Below are 17,969 nucleotides of genomic sequence, written 5' to 3'. Positions count from 1 at the left end.
ACGGTAGATAACTACCTTACGGCGCCACTACCATGTTGGACTACGGTAAACCTACGGTAGAAATATTACTACGGTAGAAATACGGTAGATAACTAACTACGGTATATATACCGTGACGGTCTAGGGGTAGATATACTAATACTATTTAGTATTAGCCAATAACTAGTACTTTTATTAAGTATAATTTAAATTCCTAAAATTTTTCGGAGAATTCGCGATTATAGACTTATAGTAATAGCGTAGTAGTTTATAGCGTAAATAGTCTTTTCTTTTACTTTTATCGTAATAGTCTAGTACTAGATAGTAAAAAAAGACGTAAAAAAGAAACTTATTAAATCGAACTAATATTATAGATATATTAGTAAAAATATACGCTTTTAACTTTTTAGTAGAGTAGAACTTTTTAATACGGTTATTTAACTACTATAACTATTCTACGGTAGATCTACGGTAGAAAAGTGGCTACGGTAGAACTGCCGCCTATTGGCGGTAGCCTAACTTGCGCATTGCGCTGTAAGGTAGTAATGTAGCGCGTAACCAGCTGTAATCTCTAAGTGTTATAAACCTTATAGTAGAAGTGCTCTTGGCATTGCCAAAAGTAGTTTAGTTTTTGTACGAAATAAGGATACTATTGTGTGAAATACAGGCTGCCCATCCAGCTTGGCTGGCATTACCTCGTTTGTACCTTGCAATTGAGGTGAGCTGAGATTAGTAGAGAGCCAGCCTTACATGAACATTCGCAACTTTAATTCACATTGTGCTGCACAGTTGAGTCGCATGCGGCTTTGAGAAGGCCGTCGTGGGAAGAATTAGACAATTCGAAGAGATGCCTTCGCTGAGAATGTCCAGATAAGCGAAAAGCATGACATCAGCGGAACGTCGTCTGAAATTGACCCGCAGACTACTCAGACGACACACGCATTTCATGACACTGCAGCGGGGAGAATCCGAGCCAAAGAACCAAGCCACAGACAGATTTGATGTGGCAGAATCGACAAGATTGTATAACAATGTACTGCTCAACGGATGAACCCGTGCATGTGCGTTGCGAATATTCGGCTAGCTTCAACGGACTACCGTACAGTTGTATGTCTTACTGCTGCTGTAGACCGCAGTGCTTCATCCTCTACCTATGTACCTACTGGAAGAGCTCCCAGAAAACCACTTGTTAGGCAACTGAAATACTACAAGCCGCAAGTGCAAGACTGGATCAAGCAGCCTCCTCCAAAGGCTCCTGCACTCGTACAAGACCACTTAGTGCCGCCTCACTCCGTCACGCCGGTTGTGATATGACTAAGTCTTGCAGTGATTGACTCATTCTTGCTGCTCGTGTCCTACACGATCGCGGCCACCCACAACCTCGTTGAACAATCATTGCCATCAATCTTGGTCAATTCAAACGTCCAACAAGTTAGGCTCGCCGTTGACTTGCCGCCCACTGTCCGTATTGTCCCTCGTGTCCTTGTTACCCTTCTCTTTCTTGCCGTGGCCCTTTCTAGCGTAGAACTCATCCAGGATCTTGGGGTTGACCCGGTTGAGCAGTTCCTTGGGGAAGATTCGGAGCAGGTTCCACCCAATGTCCAGACTGTCGAAGATGGTTCGCTTGTCATAAGGACTCTGTGAGATGAACTGCTTCTCAAACTTCTCCAAGAACTCCAGCGACAACTTGTCTTCCGAGCTTAACGCCTCTTCACCGACCACGGCTTTCATGGCTGCCGCGTCACGTCCAATGGCGTACTTGGCGTAGAGCTGATTCGACACATCACCGTGGTCTTTTCTGGTCAAGCCCTCGCCAATGGCCGATTTCATCAGTCGCGAGAGTGAGGGCAAGACGTTGATGGGCGGGTAGATACCCTTGTTGTGCAACTGACGGTCCACGAAAATCTGTCCTTCCGTGATGTATCCCGTCAAATCGGGGATGGGATGCGTAATATCGTCGTTCGGCATAGTCAGGATGGGAATCTGCGTGATCGACCCGTTTCGCCCTTCGACACGACCGGCTCGTTCGTAGATGGTGGACAGATCAGTATACATGTAACCAGGGTAACCACGTCGACCGGGAACTTCTTCTCGGGCGGCGGAGACTTCTCGCAGCGCATCGCAGTAGGCCGACAGATCTGTCAAGATGACCAGCACGTGCTTTTCCAGCTGGTAGGCGTAGTACTCTGCCGTGGTAAGGGCCAGTCGGGGCGTGATAATGCGCTCGATGGTGGGATCGTTGGCCAAGTTCAGGAAGAGCGTCACTCTTTCCATCGATCCGTTCTCTTCGAAATCTCGGGTGAAGAATCGTGCAGTTTCCATATTGACACCCATGGCTGCGAAGACGATACTGAAGTTTTCCTCGTGCCCATCATGGACATCCTTGGTGGGTTGATTGACCAGACCGGCCTGTCGACAGATTTGAGCAGCAATTTCGTTGTGGGGGAGACCGGCGGCCGAGAAGATGGGGATTTTCTGTCCTCGAGCGACCGAGTTCATGCAGTCAATGGCCGAGATACCAGTCGAAATCATCTCTTCGGGGTAGACCTTTGTCCAATTAGCACACAGCGGGCACAATGTCGTTTCTGGTACGACGTACTCTTGAATATGGGTTGATGGGGCTTCCGTTGATGTCCAGGTAATCTTCCGCCAACACTTTAGGACCTTTGTCAATTGCTCTTCCGGAGCCATCGAAGATACGACCTAACATGTCCTCCGAGACACCAATCTTGAGACTGTGGCCGGTGAACTCGACTTTCGTCTGTTCCGCGTCAGCTTGAGCGCAAATCGTACAACCGAGACACAGACCTTCTTCACATCAATGCCGGAGGTTCCTTCGAAAACTTGCACGACAGCTCTGTTGCCTGCAACCGCTTGTGTCAATCTTGCTTCTGTTATAGCACGTCCAGCCATGGTATCACATACCCCTTGCCTCAAGCACTTGCCCAGATCTTTCCGAACCATCGGGTAATGTCAGACTGACAATCTCGTTGTATCTGGGGAATTTGACCTGGAAGGCAAATCATTAGTGCCTGGCCATAAACACTCCTTGAGCTTGGGTTGTCCTCAGACGTACATTGTCAAGGATGACCAGTGGTCCATTGATACCTCCGATGGTATTGTATCGCAGTCTGGGCTGCACCGTAGGCATACGATGATCTATTCCGGCCATGCTGGCGGCCTCGCGATCGTCGACTGATGATTAAGAGAGCGTATACAAGGAAGAAGGACTCGGTTGTTGGGTTCAAAAGCAGTTGGGTGAAGGAGCGAATGGCTGAAGAGCGATGATGCAGGCGGACAAGCTGCGGAGGATCTTGACACTTTCGAACTGATAGGCTGCTGTGGCTGCTGTGGCTGTGGCTTCACTGTAGGTAACCAGCTGTTCAAGTCGAGGCTACAGCTTACCCTCACGGTATACAGCTTGGTATTTGCTTGAATTGACGCGATGCAGCTGTGGACAAGAGCATCAGGCTCTTTTGATATGAAGCGGTAGCTACTGGATTGCACAGCACCTGCGAAGGTGGCAGTGGCAGGGGCTGATGATCGTCATCTGCATGTGTCTTCACGTGACCGTGACCGCCAGGTGAACGTCAAGCCATTGACAAGGTACATCTCGAATCTAATAACCTTTAAAGACTGTACCATCAGAATTCAGGATTCGATACGATCATGAATCCAGCAAAGCAATATCAATGTACCCTAGGGCAGGTTCATTTCCAAGGTACCTGAGTACCTATCCACTCTTACTTCAGGTATGGAGCTACTTATGTACCTACCAGAAGGCTGTCCTGTATTATACCATATACTGTCCTGTATTACTGATTTTATACCTGTGCCCTTTATTATACCCGTCCATTGAGTCAAGCCGTCCAAGTTCAGGCGTTGGTGTTGGTATTACGCCTCCCCCGTCTCTTGCACCGTCGACAACGATTTCAACGTCTGCCTACTCGACCGGGGATTCAACCCTCTCAAACTTCCACCGCCTCTTCTACTATCTGAGGAGTCGTCTGATGAAACAGCATTGTCACCAGTTGCCGCTGCTGTTCCGGGCGATACTGCTCCGTATCCAGCACCACCTCCGCCGGCCGTCCCATTCTGAGTATTAGGTCCCGATCGTAATAAACTCCATCTCTCATCAGGAACAAAGTTGTTCCCACCAGCACCGGCACCGGCCCTGCCGTTTCTGGCCGCTGCCTGTTGTCGTTCCCTCTGGATCTGTCGGCCCTTGATGTCGACGTACATGACAAGGATAACCCCCAAAACCAAACCGGCAGTAGCGAGCGCCAGGTTTAGTGGCTCTGGGTCGTCGTCAAAGGTATTGTGAACCAAGGCCTGGAGACCCGATTGGGTGAAAGTGAACAGACCAGACAAACAAATGATGGCGCCGTAGACGGTGCCAAAGGTGGAGTAGCCGAAGACTTTGGCTGCGTAGTCTCTGAAGGAAAGAAGTAAACCAAGTTAGCCTACCGCGTTGGTTTAGGTAGTTGTGAGTTGCTCAACTTACGACATGGCAGAGTAATACAACGGCCTGAAGAGGCAAAAGAGCGTGACATTGGCATAAGCGGCCCAGACGGTAGGAACAGCGCCAAGGACGCCAATGAGGGTGCTCATCAAGACCAACAGATTCAACACGGCCACGGTGCTGGTATGGTCGAGCAAGGCCCCAATAAACGGAACAGTAGCAATACCACCAATCGGCAGTGCTAGATCAAAGTACTCGATGATATGCATGGCCTCCTCCTCGGATCCCAACATGTACACGTACTGCGACCAGATGGTCGAGATGAAAAAGTTGAAGCGGGCCATTTGCAGCACGGTAAACAAGGTGATCAAGATAAACCACGGTGTGCGGAACTGTTTCGAGGCCGGGACGCCGTGCAAAACGCCAAAGACGCCGCTGGTGACTCTTTTTTCGTGTTCTTTCTTCTCATGCTCCTGTTGTTCCGCAGGCCCGCCGAGTAATTCGTTGATCGACGTTATCGACTGTCGACGACGGCTGGCACGTTGCGACCGCACCCTCATGATCTCGGCTGCGTTGTTGAGTTCTTCGTCGGACTCGTGCACGTCTTGAGCCGGATCCTGGGCTCGCTCCATCCGGGTCTCGAGCTCGACACGGGTGTCGTAGCTCCGCGAAGGCATCATGGTCAGTTGCGTGATCAGAATAAATGCCGGAACTACCAGATACACCAGGAAGATCTGACGTGGGCCAAATGCGTGATGTGTGGCCTGGTATAATAGGCGGAAGATCAAAAACACCGACGCCGATGCGTCAAACGCCCCCGTCACCAGCGCCAGAATAAGACCCTGGAACCGGGGGAATGTGTTGGATAGGTGGAAAGTAGGCACGAATGTGAATGTGCCGCCGAGAGAAATCAGGAAACTTCCTGCATAGTACACGTCGAACGGCAGGTCTTGGGCGTAGGCCATCAACAAACTTCCCAGGGCCAGAAGGATCGCGCTGAAGATCCCACATATCCGCGGCCCATGTCTGTCTAGGATCCGGCCCACCAACAGGGCTGAGAGGTTTGCTGTGACGGACGCAATCACGAAGATGAGGTTTAACCTTTCCAAAACATATCGATGAGCTGTTGATCTCTCGAAAATCAAGGATTTGGTTTCCGGCAATGCTCAGCACTTGTTCGTGCTGAGGCAGCTCACACTCACCTTTGGTCTTGCATGTAACACACTCGTACGTTCTCTCGGAGTTCCTCGGCGCTACAGTATTTTCGATATATTTTCTCGTCGATCAGGATAGTTTTGAGTGCATCAAACCCAAAGACAATCCCCGAGGCTGTGACACACGACAGGACGCCGACAATGACCTGGGCTGTGGGGAGGGCGTGTTAGGGATTGTTGTACATCGCCCAATAATACAAGATTCGGATCTCTTTCGGTGAGATTACAATGTGCTGTACTTACCTAGTCGTTTCGGCGCCGGCACCTCGTACGGTGCCAGGGTCTGGAGCTTCTCATGGCGGTGCCCGACATTGGGAAGAGGGTCATAGCTGATGCTGGGCGCGACGCTCGCCTGGCGAGTCAATGGTTGGCAGCAGATGTCGGGGTCGTCATCGACCCCTTCGACGGTCGAGACGTGCTGCGCTAAGGACATTAGAATTAAAGGTCTGGTATATTGTTGTTCGGATAGGCGCGGAGCGGAAAAACAAACAGGCAATAGGACAAGCAAGAACGAGAATGAAATCGAACAACACTGCAGGGTAAGCAAACAGGGTATGTACAGTAAGCAAAGCGAGCAAGCAGTAGAATCGAAAAGATAGGAAATTGTGGTTCACATGTTGGCAGCGGATGCTACTGCTAGAAAAATGGCGGTGTCGGACTTGGGTTTCCGAGGCGATCGATCCACACACAAGATCGCGATCTGGACATCAGACAAGCAACAACGGACGAGAAAGCTCTAAACCGATATTCAATATGGAGCATGTTTACTCTGAACCTGAACCTCCTCTATGCAGAATCGTTACCGTCAAGTAAATTGCCTTTAAACGCCATTATTATTGTGGTCGGCTGTGGCGTTTTACTCCCTGCACGTTTCAGCCTTGCGTCTCTGGTGCCAATGACTTCTACGGTCACTCAACTCGTCTGAATACTTCCAGGACCTATCAGAACATTATGACGGCCACGATATACCAGGCAGATTTGCAGGTTCATTTCCTGGTATCACATCTATCTCGCAATTTGTCGCTAAGACAGCAGTGCCTCATAATATGTTATCTGGAAGACCATGCAAATGATATTAGAATCATTTGAGAAGTTACCGTCACAGCCGTTTTACTAGACGAAGTTGAATTCATCACACTGAAGTACATACTACGTGTATCACCATCCGGTTTGGAAGTCTAGCTATCGCATCTCGCATACGTGGAAGGTCAGAGGAAAACGGCCAGATGTGGTCAATCGTTGAATGCAATGAAATGGTCAAAGCATTATTCTTTTTCATCTCTTCCATGATCGTATCGCTAATGGTCCCGCCTTCGTAAAAGGGTGCTTCCACCACCGTAAGGCAATGCCTTGTAACAACAAAGAGCAAATTTTTCTCAGAGAAGACGTAGGAACACACGCCGGGGCATAGATCCTTGGTTTCGGAGGCCTTGCCAGCTTCAAGCAAGGTCGTTGAGACATTGCTGCACAGTGGCTGCTGAGATGGCGATTGGTGTATCAAGTTCCGCAGAGAATGAAGTCAACACTTCCGCCTGCTTCATAACAACGGGTTTTCGTGTTTCGCAAACCTGATGTCATTGCAATATGACAGCACGAGAGACGAATCGGCGGCAACGTCGGTGCGGCGATGGTAGCAGGACGATCCTCTCCTTCAAATGATCCAGCAGCAAGGCAAGCAAATTCATTACCCGAAAACGCCATCGCTGAGCCCCCACGTTATCCAGCCGTGGCAGCAAGTAGCGGCAACGTCCCAGTAAGCAGGGCCGCAATCGACACGAAGAGCGCCCATCTTTCGTAGAGCGCCCATCTGCATAGAAAGCCTTATGGCTGTATCACTTCCTCGCTCCAAACAGACTCCCATCCTTTCCGGTACAACTTCGTAGGTCTCATCTCTGCACAGGATCCTGGCGCTTCGTATTATATTTTGGCATTCTCTCGTAGGCATTCGGACTGGGTTTTCTCCTGCCCTTGCCCTTGCCCTTCCCGTGCCCACAATCGTCGCCATGCGCATGGTCGTGGGGATGTCTTCTTCCTCTTCGGCCTCCGCTCATCCGCGCCCCGCCGTCATCGGGGCTATCACTCCCGCCGTCATCACTGTCACTTGATGAATCGCTATCGCTGGAGCTGTCCTCTTCGCTGGAGCTTTCTCCAAACTCCCGTGTCTTGTGGTATATGCAGCAGACTTTACTCGACTTCCGCCCGAGTCCTTCGTTGTCTACCACATCCTCGGCCCACTGGATGCGTCGGCGACTGCTGCGCGCGCTGTCGCTCCCAGTGGCTTCATGGGCGCCACGGAGACGCAGGACGAGTGGTTCGGGCGATACTGAGCGTGAAGAAGCAGATCCGTTGGGTGTGATAATCTGCGTTGCAGAGCCAGTGCCTGCACGGCGTGCGGGGGATGCAGTCTGCATTCCGAGGCGTCTAGAGCCACCGGTTCTGGAGGCGTTGCGTGAGGAGTCTAGTGGTGGGAGCGATGAGGCTGCTGCGGCAGCGGAGGGTGATGACATTGTCGTTAAAAAGAATGTCTAATAAATCTGGTCTGTAGTTTCAGCCCGTCTGTGTCCCGTAGCATTCGGCGAGGATGTCTTCTGCTTAGGTCGGGTACCAGACGGTGGCAGCGAGTATGGTTCTGGTGACTTGGAGAAGTGCAAATGCCTCGAACTTGAACGGCACACGATTCGGAACCGGAAAGATAAGGTCGGAATGGCTGAGGCGTCTGAGCCGCGCGAATAGATATAAGGGCAGTGTAGCTGCGTTTAAATTGCTGACTCCAAGATCAGAGTATAGAATGCAGTCAGCGAGGGTCAGTTTGATTGTGTTATGTTAATCACAAGCACAGACGGGGCAGATCAAACGGTGCGATGCCGGTGTGGATAGCAGCCCAGTTAATAAAGCGCCATTTAAAGCGCGCAGGGCGTGTCCGAGTCCGAGTCCACATGAGGTCAAATGACGTGGCCTTAATTTGTGGGTTTGGTTTGCCAGGGACAAAGCCGGCGCCTTCCAAGCGATTCTGTCAGACCGGCTACACCCCTGCTTGGCCCTCAGCCACTGACGGAGAGGCCGACAATAATCGCTGGGAGCTTTGTCCGTTTGTGTCTGACTGAATATGGCCAGCCACAGCCTCGCAAGGCTGTCCCATCGCTATCCACATCCGACCAATCTGGCCAGAAGACAATAATAGTACACAGTACAAGCATCCAGCCCTCCATAACGACACGCATATTCCCTCGCCGGTACTCCATGCTCACCCCTGTCGATCTAATGTGTAGAACCATACAAAGATCACGAGTGACGTCTGTCATATACATCGTTTTGGAAAAGTCTACACATTTCATCTGCGCTCGACCGGTCCATAAGCTCTAAGGTCTCGTAGTCTCTCTCAAGAGCAAATGTATCCGATCACTCGGTCTTGTGTGAAAAACTCGTGCTTGGCTGTACCCGGGCGTCTGCCCAAGCAGCCGTTCCTGCCATCATCTAAACTCTGCCACATGGCACTGCTTTCTGGTATCACAACATGACTCAAGGAAAAACGTTGTATGCATTTGTTGATGGGCCCAACGGGTCCCATCCTGTGTGCGGCCCTAGTACTCCATGGCACGCGCACACTCAGCACTTGTAGAACATCCAGCCGCTTTCGAAATCTTCTTCTTCCGGCGTTGTCTGCTCCAGGGCGTAATGTTCAACCGATGGTCCAACAGGCTGAGTTGAGTCTGTCTCGCGCAACGCAAACTCAGTCCGTAATCCCTCTTCTAGTCAGAGTTCGTCATCTTGGTCCAGATCCGCGGGCTTGATCAGACCGCCAACTTTCATTGCACGTTGACGTTCTGCATCCGCCAGATCTCTCTTTTCTTGCTCCCGTTCCTCAGCATACAGCTCGGCATTATCACCCGCAAACTCCTTGAGCGAGATCAAGAAGTCACGAAGATGAGTCTTGAACTTGGTGGCATCCTCGTTGAGCGTAAACAGACCGGTAACGAAGTGCTGAATTTGAATTTCCTGGAGATTCGGGAAAGCGGTTTTCAGGAGATTAACCGTGAAATCGCTGACGAATTGTTTGTTGGTTGTCCCAGGAGGAGCCTGGCCAGGTTGATACAGGGGTTGTGAAATTTTGTTGGTCTCAACCAACTGGAACATGCGAGCCAGGAGCATGGACTGGGATTTGAAGCCAGCTTTGTGGTCCGAATCTGTGACAACATAGAAAACGTCCTGCAGAATTGGGATGTAAAACTGCTGGAAAAAGATACCTGAGGTCTGAGGGTCGGTCTCGGCCATGTTGTTGATCAACTCTAAGCACATCGAGAGACCGGTGTTCTCGACTTCGCGATTGTCGTGCTTGCTGGCCCACATACAAGAATCGATAATCAACTTGAACTGGCGGCCGTCGAGTTTCAGCAAGGCTGAGAAACAGAACAGGTTAATAGCCTGCAGGAGCTTGAAGAATTCCACACGGAAATCAGGGTATTCGTGGAAATCCTTGTTGATCATATCAAGGGTGCATTCGAAGATACTGTCCATGATTGGGGAGATCTTGTCTTCCATGAGATTCTAAGAAGGAAGTTAGCACAATCGTCACTGGATTACAATAACTGGTCTCTGACCGAATGCCGAGATCTTCTTGGGGACCAACGTACGTGTAGCTTATGGATGATGGTGGTGGTCACACTCAAAACTTCAGCATCCCTGGCATCAGGCACGTTGCGCTGGTAATCGAGCAGAATGGCATCAAGCAACGGTGGTACCATGCTGTCATTGACCATTTGCAGGTCATCAGCTTTTTGCACATAGATGTCCACGAGCTTCAAGATTTCTTTCTTGATCGTACGGAGACCACGCACTTTTGGCGTCTTAGTTGCAACATTACCTACACTAGGTTAGTATCAACGATTTCTTCATGGGCAAATCTCCTCTCACCTCCTGAAGCAACAGAATCCGAGATCAACTGGCTGGAAGCTCGGTACATGTTGAGCATGTCATGATAAATGCGGCCGATTTGCGAATAGAAGTAAGGTCCGATAGATGAGCATGCGGCCACGTTGGTCTTCATGATGTTGCCAATCACTTTGATGGTTTCGGCATCTTGAAGAATGGCAGGGTTTGCATTCGCCTGTTGGATTATGTTGTCCCATGCTGCATTTGGCAACGCCATGAGGTTGTCAATGAGTCTGTCTTGTACGCTCTTCTGCCCTTGTGCGGAGATCATATAACCGCAAGCTTCGTAGAATGTATGCACTTGTTGCGGGCTGAGATCGCACGTGATCTTTTGCATGTTTCGGACGATTTCATCAATGAACGGCTCGGTCTCGCCCGGCTGAAGAGCAACAAAATGACGCTTGCATTTGTTGGCAATCTTGATGAATGTATCACATGCCATGTCCTGCACACCTTCATGCGTCTCGTGCATAAACTCGAACAACTTGTTGACGACAGTTTTCAGGAATTTCCAGTGAGCTTTGAGGAATCGAGGGTATTGACCCACAATGTACATAATGTTGCTGGCTACCACGGCCTTGTTGTCTTTGCCCCGTTTCATCTCAGTCAACCCCAGAAGATCCTTGATCACGGTTACCAAGAACCGCTTCTCAGTCTCCTCATTCATGGCGCCTGATATTGAGCCAATGGCCCAGCATAAGGTGTTGCAATTGTTCCATGACCATTCGGAGCCATCAACCTGTCGCTGCAGCTTTTCGGACATGATGTTCTCCGTGTCGACGACATCCAAGTGTGTCAGATACACGAGGCACTCGCGTGTGGTCTTGTAGAGTTGGATAGTGTCACTTTCCTTGACAAACTCCCGGACAATTTCGCCTTCATCATTCTCCACGATGAGGACTTCCTCAGGTCGAACCATTTTCTCAACCATGACTTGTCTCAAACTGGACAAAACTTGGGCATACTTGTGCTTGCGGAGAGGATAATTGGCGAGAGTGCTCGGATGAGGTGCACCGCCGTTGGCGAGTCCACTGACACCCATGTTGATCAGAGGGTTGAGGTCGGTCATCGGCAGTTGCTGCATCTCTTCATACAGTTCCTGTACCAACTTGTTCCAATACTCGAGGCAGATTTTGAAAATCTCCCGGTCATCAATCAAGCTGATTTTGATGAGGTAGAAGTGTCCATGGAGGAGGAAATCGGGATTGGGTAGTCTTTCGATGGTTTGGAGGTGCGCTGAGAAGTAGTTGCAAAGAAAGATGGCAAGGTTGAGGATGTATTCCTGTTCGGCGGGCCTAGCTTTCGCATATGCCTCGCGGAAATCGGTCTCTAGAGGTAAGGTCCGAGCAACAACGGTCAAGGTTTCGGTGAACATGAGCACAAGCTTCTCGTCATAATCATACTGGGAGCCCAGTTGTAGACTACCAATCTCAGTCAGACATTTGAGAGTGATGTTGCGAAACTGATCCACCTCGAGAAAGCGGGTGACCAAGGTGTTAATGAGTTGAGTCTCGAAGATGAAGCCCAGAGGGATCCAGTTCAAGAAGCGAAGCAGAGTCTCAAGCGTCGCCTTCACCAAGCTTATTGAGTTGGCGGTAGTGAGGACCTCATTGCATAGCTGGAAGATCGATGAGAACTCGGCGCACATGGTGGTCTTAAGGTTCTTAGCCTTGACCGAGGTCATCTGATCCTGAGAAAAGTCAAAGACCTCTTCTGACAGCAAGCGGAGGATAGTCATATTGTTTTCACAGATGGATAACGAGCTGTGGCTTGCCGAGATGATTTCGTTGATGAATGTAGGCCAGTTGTGCGGCCATTCTTGCTTCAAGATGGTGACCAGAGTCAGATCTAACTTGTTGAGGAAGAGCTTATTGGCCTTGAGCGACTCCTCGGTCTCGGAAGCCTGTAGGATTTGGTTGACGACGAAATTGCGAATCCCTAAGCACTGATCGCGAGGAAGGACCTTCCAGCGCGTATTGACCACGTCGTCGAGAACCTGTAGCCCGAGGTATTTCGTTGGCATATACGTCGACTCTTGCAAAAGCTTATCCACCATCAACCACGCATCTGGGTTTGATTTGAATTCATTGAGCTTTTGCTGGGCTTGTTTCTGCACCTCGCCCTTGCCTTCCTGAAATGCCTTGACTGTGGCGTCAAGGTCCGCAACGGTTACCGACATGATTGCGGTTGAGGGGCGGTAAGGCGCTCTGCGAGCGTGAGGAAGCACGAGGTTTGTGCCAGTAAGTGGCGGAGAGGGTTGGGTTTGATGTTGATCTTTATGTCGGTACGATCGATGGACTGGAAGTGAGAGATGGAAACTTGGGTTTGTACCTCAAGGATCTGGGACAGTTAGTCGTCTAGGATCTCTGATGAGAGAAGGAAAATGAAAGCTTGGGCGACGAACGGATGAATTTTGCGCAGGATCGCAGAGTGAGAGGCGTAAAGGACGACGGATGTTGGTGGGCAAATTGAGGCAGAACGTAGTGTACGCGTGAATGAGGCAACAAGCGGGCGCGGTCCAACTTCAGCAGTATCAGCGCAGGCGGAGTGGTTCTCCAAGTTCTGGATCACTGCCACTGCTTATTCGCTGGAAGGCATTACTAAGCTTGCTCTTTCTGGGCCGGCCGCACTGAAGTACTGCCCGCCGCTGCACAAATCTCGTGATCTTTCAGACCACAGCATCGGCCTGATTGTCAATACGCATTTTGTAGTTGTAGTATAGATGTCGCGTACCGTGGATTCTCAAATGCGGAATGGACATGTTGCCAGTAAGTACGAACGATATCATTGTCTCCATATATGGTTTATCTGGTATCAAAAACCACAATAAATCTATGTGCAAATGAAACAACCATTTGGTTTATTTTTTTGTATGTTTTCTCTTTTTTGATTTTGGTTGCTTTTCAGTTGGTACCAACCCCGGTCGTGTGCTCGGAGGATTTCAGTTCACGCTCTTCGCTCTCCTTGCGGAATTGTTGATAAGCCGCCGCCATCTCCTCCTTAGATTGAAGCCCGTTCTTCTCGGTAATCAGGTCCTTCAGCCACTTGTTCTCCATCTCCAGTTGAGATAGCCTTGCCTCCAGCTTCGCGTTCTTCTCTTGGACCTCCTTCACGGTGCGCTCCAAAGCCTGTTCCCTTTGCTTCTTCTTCACACGGAATCGGGCACTGGCAGCTGTGTTTCGCCGCCTCTTGTCTTCCTCAGCAGCCAACCGAGATCTTTCCTCGGCGCTGAGGGTACTGGGGTCAGTAGGCTCGGTCTTCCTGCGCGATGACTGTGATGGACCGGATATCGATGCGGTCGGAGAGGCGCGGTGCTCAATGTTGACAACGCCTGGTGCGGGCGCAGGTTGAATGGGTGTGTTGTAGGTACTGTAATACGTCGCAGACTCAACTCCCGACGTCTCCATGCTCGGTGGAGGGTAGGCTTGGACCGGTTCAGGGCCTGAGAGAAGATCCTCGTACTTGACATTTGGGTTGTTCTTCGAGTCGTGCACATCGAAATTGAAGGAACCGTCTTCGGGCAAAGGAGGCATGTCAAAGTGAGTGAAGTCGGTGTTCGTGAACATAGCCAGGTCCTGGTTCAACTCGATTTCGTCGGGAGAGAAATGCTCCTGGTCGTAAGGGGAGGCCAAAGTATTCAAGTTGTTCAAATACTCTGAGAAGTTAGGCCCCGTGCGGCCGCGATATGTCGACATTGTCCTCTGAACGAACAGCTCAATGCCCGCGCCTTCTCGTCTCTCTTGCTACAATGATTGATCGATGTACGAGGAAATAGAAAGGAATTTCGCGTGGTTTGGATGCGACCGAATTCGGCGGTCGTAGTTCGTGCGATCAAACCCGACAAGGGTGGCCGGGCTCGTCGATGTTCTCAACCCAGGGAGCGTTGTATGTCCCCGGCGGTGAAATGACTAGCAGAGGATGTTGGAGGAGTGAGGTGAGGGTAGGAAGGAAGCTGAGGGAGGGCAGCGTGAAAAACCGGGAGCCCACAAAGAGGAGGACGAAGTGGTGGGCGCACCTTGGGCGGGGAGTGAGTGGGAGAGCTGATTGCTAAGGCGAAAATGCCGTGGGCGGGCTACAGCGCTGATGGCAGCCCTTTCGGGAATTGCTGCGGCGAACTAAGGCCTAACCTGGCGATTAGGCTTCAGGCGGTTCGTCCGAGCCCACGCCGACGTCTAATAGAAAATACTAATGCTTTCCAAAGCCCACCCTCCCACCATCTAAACGACTTTCTTCTTCCGCATCTTGCTGGACTTGGATCTCTTGCTCCTAAAGATAAAAAAGGTCGTTCTTTCCAGCAAACAAGTCTGCTATCTGACAGAAGGCGTACACTCTGAAAAACTACAATATTCTCTTATCGCAGCATCATGATCTCATGGGCCGGTTGTGCGACCAAGGGGTTGAGCTTTTTTCTGCTCTTGACGCACAAGCCTCCGTTGACTCACTTAGTTTGGTCCCTCTCTTTTTAGCTGCCGGGACCGGCGCCCTTCGCAAGCACTGGTCACCAGCTAACGTGCCGTGTCCTGATCATGATATTGGGTACAGCTTCCGGCTGCCTTGCTATATCTGACCTCGGGAAGACGCGTGTGCGATGCAGTAGTAGGACTCGGATGTGTTCCTTCGAGGTGGATAGAAACATTTTTCCACCGCGAAGCATTTCACATGGTTGCTGGTTGTCAAGCTTGACAGTGCTGGACCCTCTCTGCTAGCACTCGTAGGTGTGGGCATGATCAGCTCCAATCAATGCCTCGTCACTAGCATGACGAAGCCCTAGCGTGGGGTGCCTGTTGGCTGCCGTGTGGTGCGGTTCTCTTCGAGGTGGCGGCAGTGTGGTCGTGGAACAGCGGAATGTCAGAACTTGGGCTTTGAGGGGAGAAAAGAGCCGAAGTCACATGTCACTTTATCACGTGCCTCTTTGACTCGTTTAGATCTTGACACAGGATCATCATGAGTCGGGTTTGTTTATGTGACGAACACCGCGCGATCTTGCGGGTAAACAAGTCACAACTTTCGACAACCCGCTCATGGCGCCTGCTCTAGCCAAATCACTGGGCAGATTGTCGCGGGAGGCGATTATCGACCTGGTGCTATCATGGCTCAAGGAACCCGGCAGCTCAACTCCCTATCTTCTGAACAACCGCAAGCTGTTCGAAGCTGACGAGGAAGATTACCTCCATACCCCCGCCGAGACTATCAAGGAGTTGGAGAAATTATACCGCCAATTTCTGACCGACAAGTCAAACTACAAGAAGCAGGATATCATTGATCGCATAGTCGACGGTGACTGGCGCAGAGGGCTGTCCCTACATCAGCACGCGAGCATCGACTTTGCTCATCTGGAGCAAAATGATAATGCGTTGCGGTGGACTGCCTTAAAGTTGGTGCCACTTACGAAACTACAGGACGAGTCACACGAGGAAGAGCATACATATTCGTCAAGGAAAAGACGGAAACTGAACCATGACTGTTGCGACACAAAATATCCTCAAATCTCCCCTCGAACCTTCGTCTCATCACTCCGAGCAGAGATCTCCCCTCTCGTCAAAGCACATTTTCACATCCACAGAATGCCAGCACTGTATGGTCTTACCATAATCAGACTCTATATTACGCTCGATGCCGCTTTCCGCCCTCGCAGCTCCAAGATACCACGTCGCGTCAAGCACGCCACAGACGCCGGAAGAGTCATGTATATCGCTTTGCCGGACAGTTGCCCCTTTGTGTACGTGTCCCTGTCCGGCTCCATCAAGCGAGATGGGCGTGCCAAGAGCGCGAGAGACTCGGGAGAAGCGGTAATGTCAAGGGTCAACATGGCCACGATGAAGAAAATAATTCTAGAGGCAATCCCAAAAGCAGTGTCTCGGCCGCAAGAGAGGTGGGCACTCCAGTCAGCGAGCTTAACAGCGAGATCTCTCCGGAGTATTTGCAGACTGCGAGGCAACCTGAAACCCGGCACTGGAGGTGGTGTATACAGTGCTTTTGCCAGCAACGTTCATGCTTCTCATGACAGCCCCGTGGGCGTCCAGCTGCCCGCCGGCGCAGATGACAAGGAGCTGCATCACTCCATCGACAAGCGATTTGGGCACATGGTGGCTGACCACTATGCACCACTGGACCGAGTCCACGTAAAAGTCGAGAAACTTTTAAAGCAGGCGGCGGAAACAGATACTGGCCCTCCGGGAAGCGATCAAGGCGATATCGCGCTTACATTTTCTGGTTCCGATGTGTTCCTAGGTTTGCGCAAGCTGGCAGGGATGGGGACATCATTTGTTGACCTGGACGGGATGCCGGCCTGGATGACGGGCGAGGTGGGGGTGAGTAGCCTTTCGATATAGGCTCTGTCTTCCAGCCGCTCCAGAATCACGACTGATGGAGACGACGGTTTCCATGGCGTTTGGGATTTTATTTTTTTTGTGGAAGGAGCTTTTGATACCCATTAGAGAAGCGCACTTATTTTTGTTGGATGCAATTTCTCTCCAACCTGGGCTTCGTGACCCTGTAATTGCGAGCGAGATGTTCGGCGTCCTCGAAGCCTTCGGGCACCCTGTGCGGAGAGTTGTGCCCTCTTGGACAAACTTCAGCCGCTGCTTCAGTTCAAATATTTAGTAGTGGCCTCCTTGTATCCTTCGAGGCCGCCTGGGTGTCGCGACTAAAACATCACTAATGGCCACTTTTGTGTACTGGCTGCACGGTGAGATAGGTCAATGAATGCCCTTCATCCTCACCCGTCGTCGGACCGAACGGCACCGATGGCCTCCAGTCCCATGCATCTCGATCAAGATTTAGATGCGATCTGTATTCTGGAGCCTGCAATTGTGAATGATGACCTCTAGCTGTCCAGGAGTCCAGGACCATGGAAGTCAGAGACAAAGGCTTACTAAACCATAGCAAAAGGCTTGCAGTGTGATTTATACGAGCAAATTCTACGTCAACAGCTGTTATCCTAACTTCAGGAGTGGGCGGTGGGAGGTGGCAGGAGGCCAAGTTCGATGACCACATCTTCTGCCAACAACTTGAACCTCAGTCTCCTCGCAACAACAGATTTCAGCCCATATCTGCACAAAGCCTACGCATGCTTGGCTAGTACTGGGCAGGTCTAGTTTCTGGCACCATACACGTGAGGTACTGTAACGTTGCTGAGACCAACTCGTATCCTGGATCCCTTTTACCACTTCCTGGTAAGTGATATGTTCAAGTTTCGCATATTTGGCACGCCCATGCGCTCCGGTCTACCGATGTACGACAGACGCTCAACGGACATGAACTGGGGAAGTTGACGAGGCTCTCCCACATTCCGTCCGCAATTTAGGACACCGTCATGATTATACGTTCACAACGACCGCCTACTCCGCCTTTTTGCCCTCGCCCCGCTACAACAACTTCTGGAT

The 17,969-nt window shown here is 50.7% G+C and overlaps 6 protein-coding genes across 6 annotated transcripts; 1 reads left to right on the top strand and 5 right to left on the bottom strand.

Moving 5' to 3' along the window:
* Positions 1–981: 981 nt before the first annotated feature.
* Positions 982–3,486, bottom strand: HMPREF1120_08721 (V-type proton ATPase subunit B). The gene is made up of 5 exons (XM_009162990.1): positions 3,056–3,486; positions 2,905–2,989; positions 2,788–2,843; positions 2,579–2,740; positions 982–2,526 (listed from the first exon to the last, which is right to left on the bottom strand). The coding sequence occupies exons 1-5, from the start codon at positions 3,149–3,151 to the stop codon at positions 1,396–1,398; spliced, it is 1,530 nt and encodes a 509-aa protein (XP_009161238.1). The 5' UTR covers positions 3,152–3,486; the 3' UTR covers positions 982–1,395.
* Positions 3,487–3,653: 167 nt separating this feature from the next.
* Positions 3,654–6,454, bottom strand: HMPREF1120_08720 (MFS transporter, LAT3 family, solute carrier family 43, member 3). The gene is made up of 4 exons (XM_009162989.1): positions 5,899–6,454; positions 5,644–5,806; positions 4,484–5,542; positions 3,654–4,414 (listed from the first exon to the last, which is right to left on the bottom strand). Exons 1-4 carry the CDS (start codon positions 6,086–6,088, stop codon positions 3,874–3,876), a joined length of 1,953 nt encoding a protein of 650 aa, XP_009161237.1. The 5' UTR covers positions 6,089–6,454; the 3' UTR covers positions 3,654–3,873.
* Positions 6,455–6,623: 169 nt separating this feature from the next.
* Positions 6,624–8,599, bottom strand: HMPREF1120_08719 (uncharacterized protein). The gene has a single exon (XM_009162988.1). The coding sequence runs from the start codon at positions 8,160–8,162 to the stop codon at positions 7,542–7,544; it is 621 nt and encodes a 206-aa protein (XP_009161236.1). The 5' UTR covers positions 8,163–8,599; the 3' UTR covers positions 6,624–7,541.
* Positions 8,600–9,408: 809 nt separating this feature from the next.
* Positions 9,409–12,763, bottom strand: HMPREF1120_08718 (exportin-1; the record flags this gene model as incomplete). The annotated part of the gene is made up of 3 exons (XM_009162987.1): positions 9,409–10,200; positions 10,287–10,516; positions 10,567–12,763. 3 exons carry the CDS (start codon positions 12,761–12,763, stop codon positions 9,409–9,411), a joined length of 3,219 nt encoding a protein of 1,072 aa, XP_009161235.1.
* Positions 12,764–13,487: 724 nt separating this feature from the next.
* HMPREF1120_08717 (uncharacterized protein) lies at positions 13,488–14,279 on the bottom strand (the record flags this gene model as incomplete). The annotated part of the gene is made up of 1 exon (XM_009162986.1): positions 13,488–14,279. One exon carries the CDS (start codon positions 14,277–14,279, stop codon positions 13,488–13,490), a length of 792 nt encoding a protein of 263 aa, XP_009161234.1.
* Positions 14,280–15,605: 1,326 nt separating this feature from the next.
* Positions 15,606–16,916, top strand: HMPREF1120_08716 (uncharacterized protein; the record flags this gene model as incomplete). The annotated part of the gene is made up of 1 exon (XM_009162985.1): positions 15,606–16,916. The coding sequence occupies one exon, from the start codon at positions 15,606–15,608 to the stop codon at positions 16,914–16,916; it is 1,311 nt and encodes a 436-aa protein (XP_009161233.1).
* Positions 16,917–17,969: the final 1,053 nt, after the last annotated feature.

Source organism: Exophiala dermatitidis (genome assembly GCF_000230625.1).
Source record: "Exophiala dermatitidis NIH/UT8656 unplaced genomic scaffold supercont1.7, whole genome shotgun sequence".
In the NCBI taxonomy this organism is placed as follows: Eukaryota; Fungi; Ascomycota; class Eurotiomycetes; order Chaetothyriales; family Herpotrichiellaceae; genus Exophiala; species Exophiala dermatitidis.
This window is presented reverse-complemented; position numbering and strand designations above follow the sequence as displayed.